Below are 16,411 nucleotides of genomic sequence, written 5' to 3'. Positions count from 1 at the left end.
TAACGGCTAGATTGGGGACTGGGAGCAGCTGGCAGGACCACAGAACACTGGTCCTAAAGGATCTACGGTGGCTCCCAGTACATTTGTGAGCACAATTCACAGTGTGGGTCCTGTATACCTGAAGAAGGGTTGCCACCTGGTTCTTTAAAAACAGAGTTTTAAAATTCCATCCTTGACAGCAAACTTAAAAGGATAGGAACCAGGCTGCAGAACCTTGTTTTGAACAAGTCCAGCCATGAAGCTAGCTGCCTTTCCCCCTTTGCCCCACTTAAGAAAGAATCAGGCATCAACCTGGGAACTTTAAAAATAAGCTTTACTTACTTTATAATCATGCATCGGTTCACAACAATACAGAGATTAAAAACTGTGCAGGCAAAATAGTGTTATACATTTGCTGGAGACCCCCCACCAAACCCCAGAAATACACAAAAGGTAGAATTTTGATTAATTGGGATATCAGTGAAAGTACAGGCTGCACAACTGTGCCAGGCAAGGAATTCCTGGGATGACTTTTGCAAACCAGGCTGGCTGGTCTAGCAAAGAGCAAATATGTTAACACACCTGAGCTTGCTGGGCACATGACCCAGGGGGAAGTGAGAATGAGCCCTAAAGGCATGGTGGGTACACAGTCTATCATTTCAAGGGAAGGGTCTCTAGCAGGCTTTAGCTTACACAGGGCAGAAGCATAGTGAGATTTATTTTGTATTATTTCTCTGCACCATCACATGTGTGACCCTTTAAAAAGAGGTTCCTTAAACTCTTTAATTTGAGGCAGGGAGGAAAGAGCGAAAAGCTGAGGATCCAGGGTGGTTCCTGAGTCCTGCTGAAAGACAGAAGCCAGGATCTGTCAATTTAGACTTCTGGGTTCCCTGGCATTTCCCATATGTATCCTCTGTGACAACACGGGGCCTCCACTACCACTGGCTATTCCTGGTCTCAGCTCGCGTGTGATGCTACAGTTCCCAGATGGACACAGAGTACAACTGCGAGCATTAAAACCTCAGGAGCCACCAGCAATTTCATGCCCTGCGAGTTTGCCCAGCAGCATGGTGTGGCGATGCAATAATTGGGGAATCTGCAGACAGTGAGAGCCCATTCACATGAGAGCCCATACTGTATCCTGCTTCCTCCACAGGGCCAGGTTCCAGGGATGAGGCTCCAGATCCGGCACCCGGGATGAAGAACCGAACAACATCCCGGTGGTTCCCGGCTGACATCCCTCGCACCTCTTCCCCACTGCCCCTTCTCCATGTGGACATGGCTCCTTCCCGGCCCTGTTTGGCGCAGAAGCAGCAGCCAAGGTTTCTACCCATCAAAAACACTAATTCCGGAGCTGGGGAGAATTTGGCTGCTGCTTCTGTGCCAGGCCGGTCGGGACGGAGCCCAGACGCCCGTACGGAGGAGTTCAGGGTGGGGCAGCTGATAACATCAGGTAGGAGGAAATGCCCCCTTCCCAGGTCCCCCCCCCTCCTGCCCCAGAATGGGGCTAGCGTGGCTGGGAGCCAGGCACCTGCTGATGACTCTGTTTTCTTTGCACCGAGGGAGCCTTTCACCAACATATACTTTGTTCTGGTCAAATCTCTGGAGAGATGTGATGACCCTCAGGTACTGGGGCAGAGGGAACAAAGGGGTCCTTCCATAGTTTTTGGCCCACCACAGCCCATTCTCATAAGATGTCCTGCTTCCTCCACAGGGCCACACCTCCAGGGATGAGGCTCCAGCGCCTGCTCCCGGGATGAAGAACGAGAGACCACCATGGCAGTTCCCGGCCCCTGATCCTCACCTGCCTCACCCTCCATCCGTTCCCCGTGCGGGCATGGCTCCTTCCCAGCCCTACTTGGCGCAGAATTAGCAGCCAAGGTTTCGCCCCATCAAGAACACCTCCAGAGTTATTCCGGAGCCGGGGGAGACTTGGGCTGCTGCCTCTGTGCCAAGCCGGCCGGGACGGACCCCAAACGCCTGTATGGAGCACGTCAGGGTGGGGCAGCTGATAAGATCAGGTAGGAGGAAATGCCCCTTCCCAGGTCCCCCCCCCCTGCCCCAGACTGGTCTAGCGTGGCTGGGAGCCAGCCGCCTGCTGATGTCTCTGTTTGTTTTGCAGCAAGGAGAAGGTTCAGGCTGGGAGCCGCTGTATCACGGGAGGGACTGGAGCCCAGACAAAGGCCTCTCACCCCAGAGGTACTGGGACAGGGGAGGCAAAGTGTGGAAAGGCTCAGAGTTCAGGTAGGGGGAAATGCCAATTGAGTGCTGGAGTGGGGGGGGGGAGCAGGTCTGTCTGGCTCCAGCCCCTCACCCCCCTCCTTCCAAGCCAGGTAGGAGCAGCAATGGTTGGCAGCCAATGGGGACGTGGGCATGGGCAGAGAGCCAGGCCTCCACAGAGCCAGGCCTCCAGGGATGAGGCTCCAGCTCCAGCTCCCGGGATGAAGGGCGAGAGAACATCCCGGTGGTTCCCAGCTGGCAACCCTGGCATCTCTTCCCCACTGCCCCTTCTCCGTGTGGGCATGGCTCCTTCCCGGCCCTTCTTGGCGCAGAAAGAGGAGTCAAGGTTTCGCCCCATCAAGAACACCTCAAGAGTTATTCTGGAGCCGGGGGAGACTTGGGCTGCTGCCTCTGTGCCAAGCCGGCCGGGACGGAGCCCAGACACCCGTACGGAGGAGTTCAGGGTGGGGCAGCTAATAACATCAGGTAGGAGGAAATGCCCCTTCCCAGGTCCCCCCCTTCTGCCCCAGACTGGGCTAGCGTGGCTGGGAGCTAGGACCCTGCTGATCTCTCCATTTTCTTTGCAGAGAGGGAGCCTTTCCCCAAAATATACTTTGTTCTGGTCAAATCCCTGGAGAGATGTGACGACCCTCAGGTACTGGGGCAGAGGGAACAAAGGGGTCCTTCCATAGTTTTTGGCCCATCAGAGGCCCATTCTCATATGATGCCCTGCTTCCTCCACAGGGCCACACCTCCAGGGATGAGGCCCCAGCTCCAGCTCCCGGGATGAAGGGCGAGAGAACATCCCGGCGGTTCCTGGCTGGCAACCCTGGCATCTCTTCCCCACTGCCCCTTCTCCGTGCGGACATGGCTCCTTCCCGGCCCTACTTGGCGCAGAAAGAGGAGCCAAGGTTTCCACCCATCAAAAACACTTCCCGAGTTATTCCAGAGCCGGGGGAGACTTTGCCTTCTGCCTCTGTCTCTCCCCAGTCCCTCGCCCCCTCCTTCCATGCCAGGGGTCTGGCCATTATGTGCCCAGGCAGGAGCAGCGATCATTGGCAGCCATTGGTGACATGGGCATGGGCAGCCTGGCAGGGGTGCTTGTTCTGTCCCCCTCCATCCCTGGATCAGCTGGCCAGACACCCTCGCCAGCACTCAGGCTTTCCCTACAGAAGTTTGGGGGCTGCTCCCCCCGGGGGCCCTATGTCTCCACCGCAGGAGGGCCCTGCCTCCACTGGCTTGCCTGCCCATGGGCTGCTGCCAGTCTGCTCTAGTCCAACAGGAGAAGGAGAGATGTGGAAGAGTGAGGAAGGGAGGGAGCTGGGAAGGCAGACTGGCAGGGGAGAAAATATTGAGGGTGATGTGCCCCTGAAGGAAATCATTGAGGACGGCCCATGGGACCCTGTCCCCTAGACAGTACAATGTCCTTGTTCATTTGCAGGGCCGTGGTTTGGGGAAACCGCAACCAGCCCAGCAGCAGCCCAGAGGTGCCGGGAAACCCACCCAAATCCGGAGGCATGTTGTGACCTTGTGTGGCAGGGGGAAGTGATTCCCAGTGCTCTTGCTAGCTGGAGGAGGGAGGTCTGATTTAGAGATCCCTATAGTTTTATGGAGAGGGTTTCTCTGTGGTCCACCTGGCCAGGACAAGGAGTGGGGTCCTTTGCCAAGGCTGCGCTAGGGCAGTTTTATGATGGCACGACTGGGGCGCTCACGCTGGGCACCACGCTGCAGAGGGGGCTAAAACTATGCAGAAGAACAAGAGGGAGGGGCGCCAAATCGTAGGGTGGTACAGGCAGGGCCGTAGTTAGGGGGTGGTGAGGTGGGCCCCCAACAGGTGAGGGGTGGGGCACAAAATCGGCTCAAAAATATGTCTATAAATATGTCTAAATATATATATGATAATAATAAATATTATCATCTATATATTTATCTGGAACTCCTCCAAGCAATCAGAATAACAGAGTTTGTTTCTTCCTTGGGCGAGAGGCCCGCCAGAACGAGGGGGGAAAGGCTCCCACTTCAGGTAATTGGAAATGCCAACTGAGTGCCCCATATTTTAGGAATGCTTCCTTCCCTTGTACCCCCCTCCCTCATGCGCCAGACTGGTGCTATCATCTGGGATCCAGGCGCTTGCTGATTCCTCTGTTTTCTCTGCAGGGAGGGAGCCTTTCCCCAACGTCTACTTCATGCTGGCGAAATCCCTGGAGGGACGTGGTGAATATCAGGTACTGGGACAACAGGAAGGGGTCCTTGTGGAACTTCTTTTGGGGGGTCATCAAAAATGGGGCAGTAGTTTTTCATCCGCCTCTGCCCCTTCTCATCAGATGCTTCCTGCTTCCTCCACAGGACCACGCCTCGAGGGATGAGGCTCCAGTGCCTGCTCCCGGGACGAAGAACAACAGACCATCACTGCGGTTCCCGGCCCCTGATCCTCACCTGCCTCACCCTCCATCCGTTCCCCGTGCGGGCATGGCTCCTTCCTGGCCCTACTTGGCGCAGAAGTAGCAGCCAAGGTTTCGCCCCATCAAAAACACTGGAGCCGGGGGGAGACTTGGGCTGCTGCCTCTGTGCCAAGCCGGCCAGGACGGAGCCCAGACGCCTGTACGGAGGAGTTCAGGGTGGGGCAGCTAATAAGATCAGGTAGGAGGAAATGCCCCCTTCCCAGGTCCCCCCTCCTGCCCCATACAGGGGTTAGCGTGGCTGGGAGCCAGGCGCCTGCTGATGACTCTCTTTGTTTTGCAGCGAGGAGAAGGTTCAGGCTGGGAGCCACTGCATCACGGGAGGGACTGGAGCCCAGACAAAGGCCTCTCACCCCAGAGGTACTGGGACAGGGGGAAGGACAAAGACCCCGCAGGGAGGCAAAGTGTGGAAAGGCTCAGAGTTCAGGTAGGGGGAAATGCCAATTGAGTGCTGGAGTGGGGGGGGGGAGCAGGCCTGTCTCTCCCCAGCCCTTCGTCCCCCTCCTTTGAAGCCAGGGGTCTGGCCATTTTGTGCCCAGGCGGGAGCAGCGATTGTTGGCAGCCAGTGGTGATGTGGCCATGGGCAGCATGGCAGGGGTGCTTGTTCTGTCCTTCCCTGGGTCAGCTGGCCAGACACCCTCATCAGTGCTCAGGTTGTCCCTATGGAAGTTTGGGGGCTGCTCCCCCCGGGGGCCCTATGTCTCCACCGCAGGAGGGCCCTGCCTCCGCTGGCTTGCCTGCCCCTGGGCTGCTGCTGGTCTGCTCTGTGCCAAACAGGAGAAGGAGAGATGTGGAAGAGTGAGGAAGGGAGGGAACTGGGAAGGCAGACAGGAGGAGGAGGGAGAGAAAATATTGAGTGGGCTGTGGCCCAGAAGAACATTATTGGGGACGGCCCATGGGACCCCTGTCCCCTGGTGTGCCGGCTATCTTAAAGAATACAATGTCCTTCTTCCTTCCCACATCTCAGCCATCTTTGACGCAGAAGCACCAGCCAAAGTTTTCTCCCATTAAAACAGCATCTCAACAGATTTCAGAGAGCGAGGAGACTTTGGCTGCTGCGTCTGAGCTAGGCTTGCTGGGATGGAACTGAGACGCCCATACGGAGGCCAAGTGGGGAGAGCTTATAAGATCAGGTAGGGTGATATGCCCATTCCCAGGTGCCCCACCCTCCTGCCCCAGAGTGGGGCTAGCGTGGCTAGGAGCCAGGCGCCTGCTGATGTCTCCGTTTCCTTTGCAGCGAAGGAAAAGTTCGGTCGGGGAGCCACTGCATCCCGGGAGGGACTGGAGCCCAGAAAAAGGCCTCTTGTCTCAGGGGTAATGGGACAGGGGGAAGGAGGGCTGCCTTAGGAAACACAGCGCCATGCCTCCAGGGATGAGGCTCCAGCTTCCAGGATGAAGGGCAAGAGAACATCCCGGCGGTTCCTGGCTGACATCCCTCGCACCGATTCCCCACTGCCCCTTCTCTGTGTGGGCATGGCTCCTTTCCAGCCCTATTTGGCGCAGAAGCAGCAGCCATAGTTTGCCCTAATTAAGACAGCATCTCCAGTTATTTCAGAGAGGGAGGAGACTTTGGCTGCTGCTTCTGAGCTAGGCCGGTCGGGATAGAGCCGAGACGTCCGTATGGAGGTCAAGTGGGGAGCTCTTATAAGATCAGGTAGGAGGAAATGCCCCCTTCCCAGGTCCCCCTCCCCTCCTGCCCCAGACTGGTGCTAGTGTGACTGGGAGCTAGGCACCTGCTGGTGTCTCAGTTTTCTTTGCAGGGAGGGAGCCTTTTCCCAACATTTACCTTGTCCTGGCCAAATCCCTGAAGAGAAGTGACGACCCTCAGGTACTGGGAGGGAGGGAGGGAGGGAGGGAAGGGGTCCTTCTGAAACAGGTTTGGGGAGTCGTAGGAACACTGTCCCCTGTGGCTGTTGCCAAAGCCACCCTTATAAAAAGAACTGGTAAGAGGAAGGAAAGATTTGCATGGGGCTGAGAGAACACCCTACAAGTTGAACATGCGTGTTCATGCTGTGGCTGTGTTTCTGAAAAAGGCTTACGCTAATAAGACAGGTTTGGGAACTAGAGGCCCTCTTACAGGTATTTCTCGACTACAGCTCCCTTTGTCCTTAACCGCTGTCCTTTTTCTCCTGCTTTTCAGACAAACACCCAGGTGGCCACGCTGCAAGTTCCGCACCTTCCGAACCAAGGCTTAGTCCCAGAACCATTTTCATTTGTTGGTTTGAAATATTTTTCATTAAAGATTTTGGTCTGTGATAGCCCATTTGAGTTTGGTCTGTGATAGCCCATTCACATGTTCAGTGATTCTTCCCTCGAAGCAGCCCTTAGCCTAGAGTTCTCTCCTGCTTCAAAGATACCTTCTTTCTTCCAGGATCTCCTTTCTCCACTGCTGTGGCTCCTGCAGAAGCACTCTGTGTAAAAAGAACAGATAAGAGGGAGGAAAAAATTGCATGGAGCTGGGAGAACACCCTACAAGTTGAGTGTCAACAGAGAATGAGAGAAGAACCTTCTTGCATGAGAGCAGAAAGGAGATGCTCTGGTCCTGAAGTGGGTGGGCCAAGCTTTCTTGGGGAGCAATGTCAGGGCAGGGGCATTGGGCATCCATTCCCCACGTCTGCCAGGAGGAAACCAAGTCCTTCCTCCACAGGGCCACGCTTCAAGAGAATGGTCTCCGTTGCCAGCACCCAAGCTGATGGACACAGAGCGAAACTCCGTCTCCCGTGGCGTTCCAGTTTTGACTTTCTGGATTGTATTGTCCTTTCAAGTTGCTGGAGGAATCCATGCTTCTCAGTGCCTTGCATGTCTTTTGGGATGCCACGCATGCTGTCTGAATGTGCCAGTCCCCGACGAGAGGAGAAGGGCATCACTGGCATAGGTTAAGGCTCAATAAAGAAATTGAAGGAACTGGTCACCTTTGATTAAATAATATAATGTGATTAGATAATATAATGTGATTAAATAATGTAATGTGATAAAGATTGTTAAAAAGTAAAACTAACAAGCAGTTTTCTTTCCTTCTCTGGCTGCTACTGGGAGCTCTGCTGAAGAAGGCTGGAGCCAGCTGGTTCTCATCAGCACTTTCTTCTTGGAGTCCTTGAAGCTGCAGGTGAAATCACTCCCCCTTCTCCCCCTTCAGGCTGCTGTTCAGCAGGTGAAGCTGATTCCTGCCCCATGACACTACCTCCCTCCCGAAGGTGCACCTCCACCTGCTGGGTGGGTGCTGGCATTTGGGGAGCACAATGGTGGAAGTGAGGGACCAACCGGGGGGAGGGGAAGCATGGACACGCAAAGCATCTTCCCCTGAGGATTTTCCATGAAGTCCATGAAATTGGCCGTAGACCCCAAATCTATCGTCTTCTTCTTTGGCGATCACTCGTAGCCGAGTAAGATTGTCTTCCATGAACACGGTCTTAACAGTGAGTTCATAATGGACTTTGGAGGCCAATTCTGGATCCACACGTCCTTCCACAGTGGGGACATAGGTTTCCGGGTGGGTGTTGATCACGGTGAGGGCTTGCCAGGCATGCATTCCTCTTAACTTGTTTCTCCCTTTCGTCCTGAGTTTGAGTGTCTTCAAAGTCCATGACACCGTTGATAAAGGCTGTTCTCCAATTGGAGCACTCACAGGCCATCATTTCCTGACTGTTTATACAGTACTGCATTTCTTTTAGATCTGCCTTGAGAGAGTCTTTAAACTTATTTCATTGAGTACCAGCATTACATTTCTAAGTTGCTTGGGAAGATGATAATCAGGCATAGCCCAGGTCTGTAAAGCTGCTTTCTAGGTGCTTGGAGAGGGTGGTGTGAGCCATCTGGGCATTAGGAATACAAGCCAAGCCAAGCCTGGCTCCGTGGCCCTCCTAAATTGAGGTTATTCTGTTCCTGGGCAGCTGGCAGAGCCCCTCTTCGCTGGGCATGGGACTGCCACATTCCCCGGCCTCCATGGGAGACTCACAGTCCCTCTCTGCGTCTCTGTTCCTTTTTGGCCACCATCAAACGACTCCCATACTGATCCTAAGCTGAAGAGCTGCCCAGCCCAGCTGATCTCCTCCCTCTAGAACCCACCGCTCTCAACTGACTCTCAACTGCCTCCCCCCCAACATTCAAACTCCCTTTCAAAGCCTCCTCCAATCACCACTCTCCCCCAGAATTCCACACTCTCTCTCCCCCCCCCCTCCCTGCTTGACATTCCCTTGGGAATCTGAATACAATCACCTTAATTACAGTATTATGCACAATATTGTTATAGATTGAGGGGGGACATCCCAAACCCTAGAAATTGATAAGTGGTACGAATTGGGGATTATTTGGGATGTGAAGGGAGAAATGCAAGCTGCAGAGGAATTCCTGGGCTAGCCTGTGCAAAAGGACCTGACCCAGAGGTGTGGACAAAGGCAGTGGATTTGGAAGGGGGCCAGTATACAGTGGTACCTCAGGTTAAGAACTTAATTCGTTCTGGAGGTCTGTTCTTAACATGAAACTGTTCTTAACCTGAGGTACCACTTTAGCTAATGGGGCCTCCCACTGCTGCTGTGCCACTGCCATGTGATTTCTGTTCTCATCCTGAAGCAAAGTTCTTAACCAGAGGTACTTTTTCTGGGTTAGCGGAGTCTGTAACCTGAAGCGTCTGTAACCCGAGGTACCACTGTACCTGGGTGTGAGGTGACAGGAAAACTGAGGCTTGTCTGGAATCCAACTTGGGAAGACTGGCTGCCCTGTTTGGGGGACAAGTCCCTCTTGAAAGGACTCTGCTGTAAGATCTAGTCTCCCTCCATGCAAACTGAAGATGTAAACAGGTGAATAAACTGTATTTCTTGAAGGTATGACAGTCTCCGCCATGTCACAATTCTCCAAAGGTGAGAGCCTGGAACCCCATGACTCTTGCCATCACTCAATAGAGAGAGGAGAGGCACCTTTGGGAACAAAATTTTATAAGCCTGCTCTGACAAGTCATCCTGTTAGAAGGACTTGAGCTTCCCATTCCTGATCCTAGGAAATTGGGGAAAGTGTGCAGCAGGTTCTCCCTGTTCTAAAAAGCAGGTTTCTTCCCCCAAACGATTCTGGGAATTGTAGTTTGCAGGGGTTCTGGGAATTGTAGTTCTGTGAGAGGAAAGCCGCAATGCCCAGGATCATTGGGGAGAACGTCATGTGCTTTAAATGCTCATTGGATGCACTTTTAATCATAGGATCATAGAACTGTAGAGGTGGGAGGGACCCCGAGGGTCATCTAGACCAACCCCCTGCAATGCATGACTCTCAGCTAAAGCATCCATGGCAGATGGCCCTCCCACCTCTGCTCAAAAACCTCCGAGGAAAGGGAGTCTACCGCCTCCCGAGGGATTTCTCCCCACTGTCAAACAGCTCTTGCTGTCAGAAAATTCCTCCTGAAGTTGAGTCGAAATCTCTTTTCTTGTAACTTGAATCCATGGCTTCAGGTCCTGAGGGCCTCTGGAGCAGAAGAAAACAAGCTTCCTCCCTCCTCCCTGTGATGGCCCTTGAGATATTGAGAGGGCTGCATGGTGTGGCTCTCATATCCATGTCCTGAGAGAGAGAGAGAGAGCAAAACCTTTCTCTGTCCCCTTTCTCCACCCCAGGCAGAATTGCGAGGAGTCAGTGCATCTGGCTGGTAAGAAGAGGGTCGGAGTTTGGAGCCCAGCCAGGGCTGGCTGTGGGCAGGATCCTGGCACTGTTGGGGGTTGGACTAGATGACCCCTGGGGTCCCTTCCAAATCTACCATACTATGATTCCAGCAAGCAGCTAAAGGAACGGGCAGAGGAGCAAGATGCAGAACAAGGGGAGGCACAACCACACACCCCACCAGCACCCTCTGGCCTGACCCACGGGGGCCTCATCCCAGCACACTTTGAAACCCCCTCCCATTTTATTTCTATTAATTCAGCTGCCTGACAACCCAGCAGCCTGGCCCCTGTTTGCCAGCTGATGTCACAAAGTGCTGCTTTGCATGCAAGCATTATAGTGGCTTGCAAGAGGGATGCCTGTCAGATGATGGTGAGAGACTTGCCGAGACAAGTGATAATGAGAAGGAACTCTGAAGGTAGGAGGTGCTCCGAGGCCCAGAGGAGATGAGTGGCATATAAATATTAGTGTTATTGTTATTAGTGTCACCTGTCACTGGTGCATGGCGACTTGGTTCCCTGGCTTGACTTGTCCACAGCTGTTGAAAGCTTCGCAGGTTTTCTTCAGCTGTGGTCCATTCTCCAAAGGAACACAGACTCTGGGTGAGTGCTTGAACCCCCCTGGCATCTTGCAGAGTATGGGGGTGGCACCCGCCTTTTGTAACAGTTCTGATATTTACCGTACTTGATAACCAACACCAGGCACATGCTGAAGAGGCATGTCCAACACAGGTCAAAGGAAGAGAGAGGGGAACAATTTGCTCTTTTTTTCTCCAGGAGAGCAGGGAAAAGGACCTCACACAGAGCCCTCTCTGCCAATTGTATTTCTAAGGTCCGAGTCCCTGTCTCTCAGCAATGCAGCTCTGCAGACTTAGCTCCTTTTCATGCTGCAGGAGCCCCAAATGGATGGTTTGTGCACAGCCTTTGGTTTTAAGGGAAGGTATCTAGCAGGCTTCAGCTCAGGGCAGGAGCGTAGTGAGATTTATTTTATATTATATCTTTGCATCATCACTGCAGGTGACCCTTGAGAAAGAGGTTCCTGCCCCAGGGGGCTTACAATTTTTAATTTGACATAGGGAGGGAACAGGGAAGGGTTGAGGTCCAGGGTGGATCCTGAGTCCTCCTGCGAGACATAAGCCAGGGTCTGTAACCTCTGGATTCCATCTAAACCCTCTTCCTCTTTTTTTTTTGCAGTATGGTAATTGAGGTGATGCTACTAGAATTCCAAAGGGAATGTCAAGCAGGGAGGGAGGGGGGAAGAGAGAGGGGGGAATTCTGGTGGAGACGGAAGGTTGGAGGAAGATTTGAAATGGAGTTTGAATGTTGGAGGGAGGCAGTTGAGAGTCGGTTGAGAGCAGTGGGTTCTAGAAGGGGGGTTCTTGGTGGGGGACCTGAAGCTGGGCTGGGCTTAGGATCAGTAGGACAGTCGACGTCGCCAGGGGCATGTGACGAAGAGGGGCTCTGCCAGCTTCCCGGGAACAGAATTCCCTTAATTCAGGTGAGCCACAGAGCCAGGGCTTGGCTTGTACTGCGAATGCCCAGATTCCTCACACCACCCCCTCCAAACACCTGGAAAACAGCTTGACAGACCCAGGCTATGCCTGATTATCGTCTTCCAAAGCAAGTACTCTGTTCCGAACTTATATACTTTATCAAGCATTGGCAAATACTCTTATGGATTTGGAGGGGACACCCCTAAACCCTATAAATAAATAAATGGTAGGACTGTCATGATTTGGAAATTTAAGGAAAAGGTGTCTAGTGGACTTCAACTTGGATGGGGCAGGGGCCTAGAGAGATTAATTATGCATTCTTTCTTTGCACCATTGTTGCATGTGACTCTTGAAAAAGAGGTTCCTGCGCTGAGGGGCTTACAATCTTTAATTTGACACAGGGAGGGAACAGTTTAAGTTTGAGGTCCTGGGTGGAGCCTAAGTCCTGCTGCGAAACATAAGCCAGGGTCTCTGAGTTTATGTCCCCGACATTTCCCATCTGAGTTTATGTCCCCGACATTTCCCTTCCTCTGTTTTTATTTTCCTTTCTGTCTCCTAGGTCCTAAGAGGCTTCTGTGGCACCGGGAACAGATGGAGGAAGGGGAGGCGGTCACACTTAAAAATGGCATTTTGGAAGTCGTGGTATGTTTATTCCATGAGGAATCCATTCTCCACATGTGCCAGGAGGTTGTGGTGCCAACCTGAGCAAACATTCTGGTGAAATCCCTGGACAGACGTGACGAGTTCAGGTACTGGGGCAGAGGGAAGGAAGGGCAACCTTCTGAAACATGTTTGGGGAGTTGTGGGAACACTCTCCCCATCTGTGGCTTCCAGCAAGTGCTTTTCAGAAGCATTGCTCCCTCGAACCGGGTTGCCTTGCACAACCCTCTGGAATATGTAATTGTCTCACCCTCTTTGAAAGCCACCTCATCCAAGATGCTCTTGTGGGGCATCTGATTCTCCTGGGCTTCCTTTTTCCTGCAAGATCGGCAGTGTGATCTTGTTCACTCATCTAAAGAATGGAAAAGGGAGCAGAAAGCAGGCGGGTGTCCGGGAAAAGAGACTTTGGCATTGCCACCCAGCCCTGAACCCCATGTGTTTTGACCCTGTGAGATTCTGGTTTGAGGTGTGAGCCCCAGAACATAACCCCCATGTCAGTGGCAGGTTTCCTGTTGAGAGCATCCACCACACCGGACATTCAAAGGCCTCTTCTACCACTTTCATGGACTTGGCTTCCACTAAGGAATCCTGGGACCTGCCCTTTGTCAAGGACCTACCATTTCGGACAGCTCCCATTCCCAACACACTACAGGATTTCCAGGATTCTCCATGATGGTGAAAATGGAGAGAGAAGCCTTTGAATATTTGGTGTTGCTGAGACAGCTGAATGTGCGTCTGAGCTGACGTTCTGTCTGTAGTTTTGGGCCAGTCACTGCCCTTTCCCATACTGTATCCTGCTTACTCCACAGGGGCGGGCCTCCAGGGATGAGGCTCCAGCTCCCAGGATGAAGGACCAGAGGACATCCCTGCGATTCCTGGCTGCCATCCCTCGTGCCTCTGCCCCACTGCCCCTTCTCTGTGTGGGCATGGCTCAGTCTCGGCCATCTTTGACGCAGAAGCAGCAGCCAAAGTTTCCTCCCATTAAAACAGCTTCTCTGGTTCTTTCTGAGAGGGAGGGGACTTTGGCTGCTGCTTCTGTGCTAGGCCGGTCAGACGCCCGTATGGAGGAGAAGTGGGGAGCTCTGATAAGATCAGGTAAGTGGAAATGCCCCTTCCCAGGTCCCCCCCCCTCCTGCCCCAGACTGGGCTAGTGTGGCTGGGAGCTAGGAGCCTGCTGATGTCTCCGTTTTCTTTGCAGGGAGGGAGCCTTTCCCCAAAATATACTTTGCTCTGGTCAAATCCCTGGAGAGATGTGACAACCCTCAGGTACTGGGGCAGAGGGAACAAAGGGGTCCTTCCATAGTTTTTGGCCCATCAGAGGCCCATTCTCATATGATGCCCTGCTTCCTCCACAGGACCACACCTCCAGGGATGAGGCTCCAGCGCCTGCTTCCGGGATGAAGAATGAGAGACCATCGTGGCGGTTCCCGGCCCCTGACCCTCGCCTGCCTCCCCCTCCGTCCGTTCTCTGTGCAGGCATGGCTCCTTCCTGGTCCTACTTGGCGCAGAAGCAGCAGCCAAGGTTTCCTCCCATCAAAAGCACCTCCAGAGTTATTCTGGAGCCGGGGGAGACTTTGGCTGCTGCTTCTGTGCCAGGCCGGCTGGGACGGAGCCCAGACGCCCATATGGCGGAGGACAGGTTGGGACGGCTGATAAGATCAGGTAGGAGGAAATTCCCCTTCCCAGGTCCCCACCCTCCTGCCCCAGACTGGTCTAGCATGGCTGGGAGCCAGCCACCTGCTGATGTCTCTGTTTCCTTTGCAGGGAGGGAAAGACTCAGCCTGGGAGCCGCTGCATCCTGGGAGGGACTGGAGCCCAGACAAAGTCTTCTTGTCTCAGAGGTAATGGGACAGGGGGAAGGAGTGGGGGCTTAGGAAATACACAAGAAGGGCCAGCAGGATCAGGCCAAGGGCCCCTCTGGTCCAGCCTCTTCTTCTCCCAGGGGCCACCCAGATGTGTGTGGGAAGGCCGCAAGCAGGATTTGAGCGGAAGAGCCCTCTGCCCACCTGGGACTTCCTGCAACGGCTTTTCTGAAGCATTGTTGTCTCCATCAGGACTAGCAGCCTTTGACTGCCCTCTCCTCCGTTAAGTCGTCTAACCCTCAGTTAAAACCCTGCAGTCAGAGGTGCTCTTCTGCTGCATCGCCTGGTCACCTGATTGTTTCTGCCAAAAGGCGGCTCTTTTGAGCTCTGCAGTGGGATCTGCTTTAAGTCCCTGGGGAGGGTGTGACAGCTGAATGGGCATCTGAGGGGACGCTCTGTCTCTGGCGTTCGGCCTGTGATAGCCCATTCACATCTTTAGGGATTCTTCCCTCGAAGCAGCCCTTAGCATCGAGTTCTCTCCTGCTTCAAAGATTCCTTATTTCTTGCAGGAACTCCTGTCTGCACTGCTGTGGCTGCTGCCAAAGCCTCCCTTTTGAAATCAACAGGTAAGAGGAAAGAAAGATTTGCATGGGGTGGGGAGAACACACTACAAGTTGAGCGTACATGTTCAAGCTGCAATTAATCCAGAATGTGGCAGCCAGACTGGGGACTGGGAGTGGCCGCCAGGACCACATAACACTGGTCTTGAGAGATCTGCATTGGCTCGCAGTACGTTTCCGAGCACAATTCAAAGTGTTGGTGCTGACCTTTAAAGCCCTAAACCGCCTCAGTCCAGTATACCTGAAGGAGCGTCTTCACCCCCATTGTGCAGCCCAGGTGCTGAGGTCCAGCTCCGAGGGCCTTCTGGCGGTTCCCTCCCTGCAAGAAGTGAGGTTACAGGGAACCAAGCAGAGGGCCTTCTTGGTAGTGGCGCCCACCCTGTGGAACACCCTCCCTTCAGATGTGAAGGAAATAAGCAGCTATCCTATCTTAGAAGACATCTGAAGGCAGCCCTGTTTAGGGAAGTTTTTAATATTTAATGCTGTACTGTTTTTAACACTTGATTGGGAGCCGCCCAGAGTGGCTGGGGAAACTCAGCCAGATGGGCGGGGTATAAATATTAAATTATTAGTATTATTATTATTATTATTATTATTATTATTATTATTATTATTGGAGGCATTTCTTTAAAAAAGGCTTACACTATTAAGATGGGTTTGGGAACTGGGGGCCTTCCTACAGGGGTTGCCTGACTACAACTCCCATTGTCCTTGACCAATGTCCTTTCCCCCCTGCTTTTCAGCCAAACACCCAGGTGGCCACACTGCAGGTGGAAGTTCTGCGCCTTCTGATGTCCATCTTTCAGCCTGCAGGGGAGATGTGAAGGGCCTTGCCTGGATGAGGACCAAGGTGCAGCTCTTTCGTCTCAGAACCTCTTTCGTCAGTTTGTTTGTTTTACATAATTTTTATTAAAGATATTCTTGATTTCCAAAGTATGTGTATTTCTCTTTTTTCAAGTTGTGTTTTCTACAGTTAAGTTGCATTTGTTGTGAAACATTCGTGTTGTGTATAGTATAAGACTGGGGAAGGCAAGTGGGGAGAGAGGCAGCGGTGTAGCGTGGGTTGTCAGCACCCAGAGCAAGGCAAGTAATTTGCGCCCCTAACCCCTAACCTGCCGCCGCTGCCAGCTTCTTCTTGCTGCTGCCTGGGCTGGTCGGGTGTAGTTCTCTCCCGCGCTCAGCGCTGCGCTGGGCGGCCGCTGCACTGTCCCTCCCCCAGATAGTCCCTCCCTCGCTCTCTCTCCGCTCCGCACCACAACGCACGCCTGGCACCCTCCCCCTCCACAGTGGGCGGCGACCCGGCAGCTCGGATCGATTCGCACAGCCAGCACTGCAGTGAGAGAGAGTGAGTGAGCCAGGTAGGGGCAGAGAGCTGCGAGTGCGAGCGCACCCCCCCAAAAAAAAATGTTGCGCCCGGTGCGGCTGGCCCCCCCTGCACCCCCCACGCTACGCCACTGGAGAGAGGGGATGAGGTGGGAAAACATCTATTGTTTTACTTAGTGGGTTTTTGTGTCAGCATCAACTGGGTAGCTTCTCTTTTTA

At 53.4% G+C, this 16,411-nt stretch overlaps 1 protein-coding gene and 1 long non-coding RNA gene across 5 annotated transcripts; both read left to right on the top strand.

Annotated features, from left to right (window-relative positions):
• The first annotated feature begins 317 nt into the window (after positions 1–317).
• Positions 318–15,802, top strand: LOC307200932 (uncharacterized protein). Of its 4 annotated transcripts, none has more exons than XM_079950016.1 (6): positions 318–1,141; positions 2,385–2,685; positions 2,787–2,854; positions 13,803–14,288; positions 14,819–14,875; positions 15,613–15,802. In XM_079950016.1, the coding sequence occupies exons 2-5, from the start codon at positions 2,421–2,423 to the stop codon at positions 14,864–14,866; spliced, it is 867 nt and encodes a 288-aa protein (XP_079806142.1). In that variant the 5' UTR covers positions 318–1,141; positions 2,385–2,420; the 3' UTR covers positions 14,867–14,875; positions 15,613–15,802. The 4 variants fall into 4 exon arrangements, with proteins under 4 accessions (XP_079806142.1, XP_079806143.1, XP_079806145.1 ...); XM_079950019.1 differs by lacking the exons at positions 318–1,141; positions 2,385–2,685 and adding exons at positions 1,321–1,605; positions 1,694–2,000; XM_079950018.1 differs by lacking the exon at positions 318–1,141 and having other exon boundaries at positions 2,379–2,685; positions 13,803–14,109; positions 14,212–14,288.
• Positions 4,752–7,484, top strand: LOC307201116. Its single transcript, XR_013832556.1, has 3 exons — positions 4,752–4,839; positions 5,896–5,972; positions 7,030–7,484. It is a non-coding gene; the product is annotated as an uncharacterized lncRNA (long non-coding RNA).
• Positions 15,803–16,411: the final 609 nt, after the last annotated feature.

This window comes from Podarcis cretensis (genome assembly GCF_951804945.1).
Source record: "Podarcis cretensis genome assembly, chromosome: 13".
Taxonomy (NCBI): Eukaryota; Metazoa; Chordata; class Lepidosauria; order Squamata; family Lacertidae; genus Podarcis; species Podarcis cretensis.
Note: the sequence above shows the minus strand (reverse complement) of the source record. Positions and strands in the feature narration are given on the sequence as shown.

Excerpts from the sequence above, each read along its gene's own strand:
- LOC307200932 (XM_079950016.1), top strand. The coding sequence starts at position 2,421 with ATGAAGGGCGAGAGAACATCCCGGTGGTTCCCAGCTGGCAACCCTGGC. Across the intron at positions 2,855-13,802 it reads AGAGATGTGACGACCCTCAG|GACCACACCTCCAGGGATGA; the intron begins GTACTGGGGCAG and ends CTTCCTCCACAG. Across the intron at positions 14,289-14,818 it reads AAAGTCTTCTTGTCTCAGAG|GAACTCCTGTCTGCACTGCT; the intron begins GTAATGGGACAG and ends TATTTCTTGCAG.